This window comes from Moschus berezovskii, chromosome 11, assembly GCF_049115385.1.
Source record: "Moschus berezovskii isolate FMDL1 chromosome 11, NW_MosBer_1.0, whole genome shotgun sequence".
Lineage (NCBI taxonomy): Eukaryota > Metazoa > Chordata > Mammalia > Artiodactyla > Moschidae > Moschus > Moschus berezovskii.
In genome coordinates, this window is record NC_142470.1 from 13342994 (window position 1) to 13346335 (window position 3342).

The 3342-nt window shown below is 44.3% G+C and overlaps 1 protein-coding gene across 1 annotated transcript; it reads left to right on the forward strand.

Annotated features, from left to right (window-relative positions):
* The first annotated feature begins 1848 nt into the window (after window positions 1-1848).
* LOC148776081 (olfactory receptor 1B1-like) lies at window positions 1849-2802 on the forward strand. The gene has a single exon (XM_088841713.1). The coding sequence runs from the start codon at window positions 1849-1851 to the stop codon at window positions 2800-2802; it is 954 nt and encodes a 317-aa protein (XP_088697839.1).
* The last annotated feature ends 540 nt before the right edge of the window (window positions 2803-3342 follow it).

Genomic DNA, 3342 nt, shown 5'->3' on the forward strand with positions numbered 1-3342 from the left:
GAAAATTATGACCAACCTAGACAGCATATTGAAAAGCAGAGACATTACTTCATCAGCAAAGGTCTGTCTAGTCAAGGCTATGGTTTTTCCAGTGGTCATGTATGGATGTGAGAGTTGGGCTATAAAGAAAGCTGAGTGCTGAAGAATTGAAGCTTTTGAACTGTGGTGTTGGAGAAAACTCTTAAGAGTCCCTTGGTCTGCAAGGAGATCCAACCAGTCCATCCTAAAGAAAATCAGTCGTGAATATTTATTGGAAGGACTGATGCTAAAGCTGAAGCTCCAATACTTTGGCCACCTGATGTGGAGAGCTGACTTATTTGAAAAGAGCTTGATGCTGGGAAAGATTGAGGGCAGGAGGAGAAGGAGATGACAGAGAATGAGATGGTTGGATGGCATCACCAGCTCAATGGACATGGGTTTGGGTGAACTCTGGGAGTAGATGAGGGACAGGGAGGCCTGGCCTGCTGAGGTTCATGGGGTCGCAAAGAGTAGGACACGACTGAGTGACTGAACTGAACTGAAAATATATACACATATAGTACAGTATTTAGCTGAATAATCCATCATTCACTGAGAATGCCTTGTCAATTCTAAAAATTATGAGTTTGTTTTGGGGCCACTTTCTGTATTCCATAGGTCCATTTAGCCACATTTTAGTTTACAAAGTGAGTCTCAAAATGCTTCTAAGAACTAATCTCATAGAGATTTAATTATTTGGTCACAATGTTATTATATTAAAAATCAATAATGAAAAGATAGTTTAAGAAAACAAGTTTGGAAACTAACATATATCTAAAAATGTTATTTAAGGCCTTAATGAACATTTGGGGAGGGCCCAAGTGCAATTCCTGCCAGTGCATGGAGAACAATTTGAGAAGACTGTGTTTCCAAAATTTGTTGGAATGAGATTATGAGTTTTTCTCGGGATAACTGGATCCAAGGAGGGTGCATGAGCTGTGTCATCTTGAAAGGCTTCTAGTTTGGGTAGACAATCTTAGAAGATTAAGTCTAGAGGGACACAGTCTGATGTCAGTCCTGAGGGAGGGTTCCAAGGGATGAGCAAGGGTTTGAACTGGTCTTCTCTGGGAAGAATGCAGCAGTTGTTACCTGCTGGTGCTCTCCAGTGGGCTCATATGATGCTCCAAGAGGAAGATTTTATAGGTAGGCGATTACTGTAAGGGAAAAGAAGTCAAGGAGTGATTGGATATGGGGAGATGATGGAGAGAGTCCCCCTGTTTTTGGTTTGGTCCATCAAATGAATGAAAATGATGATGCTGTTAACCAACCAAATGAAATGAAAGGGAGAGACGAGTTAGTTCATGACAACCTGAAGCAATTTTGCTACAAAAACCAACTACTTATAAAGATCCATTTCTTTATATGTTACATATTAGATGGTACATTTTGTTCCTTACAGGTTCATATAGAAGAAATCATGAAGATGGTCAGGTGATCGAGTGTGATTAGAAGATGAGGAGCTAGAGACAGTGAGTAACGTAATTTTTTTGGTGAAGTTTGTCACTGGAAGGAGATAAATAGTAGTTGGATGAAAAGACAATATTGAATGAAGGGTTTTTATACTACAAGGGACTTTATCAGGGTATGTGGATTACATAGAAGAACCCATTCGAGTGGAAGGAAAGGAAGAAGTAAAGGAAAAAATTCTATAACAAATTCAGGGAGTAAAATCATAGACTTAGGAAGGGCTGTAGTGTTCAGTTGAATTTAAGTCTTTAAGGAGCTTGAAGAATATACATAAATTAACTAGAATTGTTATGAGCTGTAGCCTATGACTCATGACTTGCTTTTTGATTCAAACTGTTTCAGGAGGGCTCTTTGCCACTCATCATGGGCTGTGCCCCTAATGCTTCACATTCTCCAGTTTTCTTGCTTCTCGTGTTCTCAGGAGTTGAAGTCCCCCTCACTGTCCTCTTTGTCCTGTTCCTGGCTATCTACTTGACCACCATGATGGGGAATGTGACTTTAGTGCTACTCATCTCCTGGGATTCCAGGCTTCACTCACCTATGTACTATCTGCTTGGTGGTCTCTCAGTTATAGACATGGGGCTGTCCACAGTCATTCTGCCCCAGTTGCTGGCCCACCTGGTCACTCATGACCCAGCCATTCCTGCTGCCCGTTGCCTGGCCCAGTTATTCTTCTTCTATGTGTTTGGTGTTAGAGGCACACTTGTTATTTCTGTCATGGCTCTGGATCGATACATGGCCATCTGTGACCCTCTGCACTACCATTCAGTGATGAATCGCCAATGCTGTGCCCGCTTACTGGCCTTGTGTTGGGTGGTGTCTGCGGTGCACACCATGCTGCATGTGGGACTCCTCTTGCCTCTCTCCTGGGCTGCAGATGCCAAAGGCAAAGTTCACGTTCCCCAGTTCTTTTGTGACCACCGACCACTTTTGCGAGCCTCTTGTTCTGACACCCATCCCAACGAGCTGGCTATATTCTTGGAGGGAGGCTTCCTCATGATGGGCCCTTGTGCCCTCATTGTACTCTCCTATGTCCGCATTGGGGCCACCATCCTACATTTGCCCTCAGCAGCTGGTCGCCGCCATGCAGTCTCCACCTGCGGGTCCCATCTCACCATGGTTGGCTTTTTCTATGGCACCATCATTTGGGTCTACTTGCAGCCTCCTTCCCAGAACTCTCAGGATCAGGACATGGTGGCTGCTGTGATGTACACGTCCATTACGCCTTTGGCCAACCCTTTTGTGTACAGCCTTCGCAACAAGGATGTCAAGAGTGCATTCCATAGGCTGCTTAGAGGAGGGAGGGTGGCCTCCTGATTCAGTTCAGTTCAGTCACTCAGTCGTGTCCAACTTTTTGTGACCCCATGAATCACAGCACACCAGGCCTCCCTGTCCATCACCAACTCCCGGAGTTCACTCAAACTCATGTCCATTGAGTCGGTGATGCCATCCAGCCATCTCATTCTCTGTCATCCCCTTCTCCTCCTGTCCCCAATCCTTCCCAGCATCAGAGTCTTTTCCAGTGACTCAACTCTTTGCATGATGTGGCCAAAGTATTGGAGTTTCAGCTTTAGCATCAGTACTTCCAATGAACAACCAGGACTGATCTCCTTTAGAATGGACTGGTTAGATCTTCTTGCAGTACAAGGGACTCTCAAGAGTCTTCTCCAACACCACAGTTCAAAAGCATCAATTCTTCAGTGATCAGCTTTCTTCACAGTCCAACTCTCACATCCATACATGACCACGGGAAAAACCATAGCCTTGACTAGACGGACCTTGGTTGGCAAAGTAATGTCTCTGCTTTTTAATATCCTATCTAGGTTGGTCATAACGTTCCTTCCAAGGAGTAAGTGT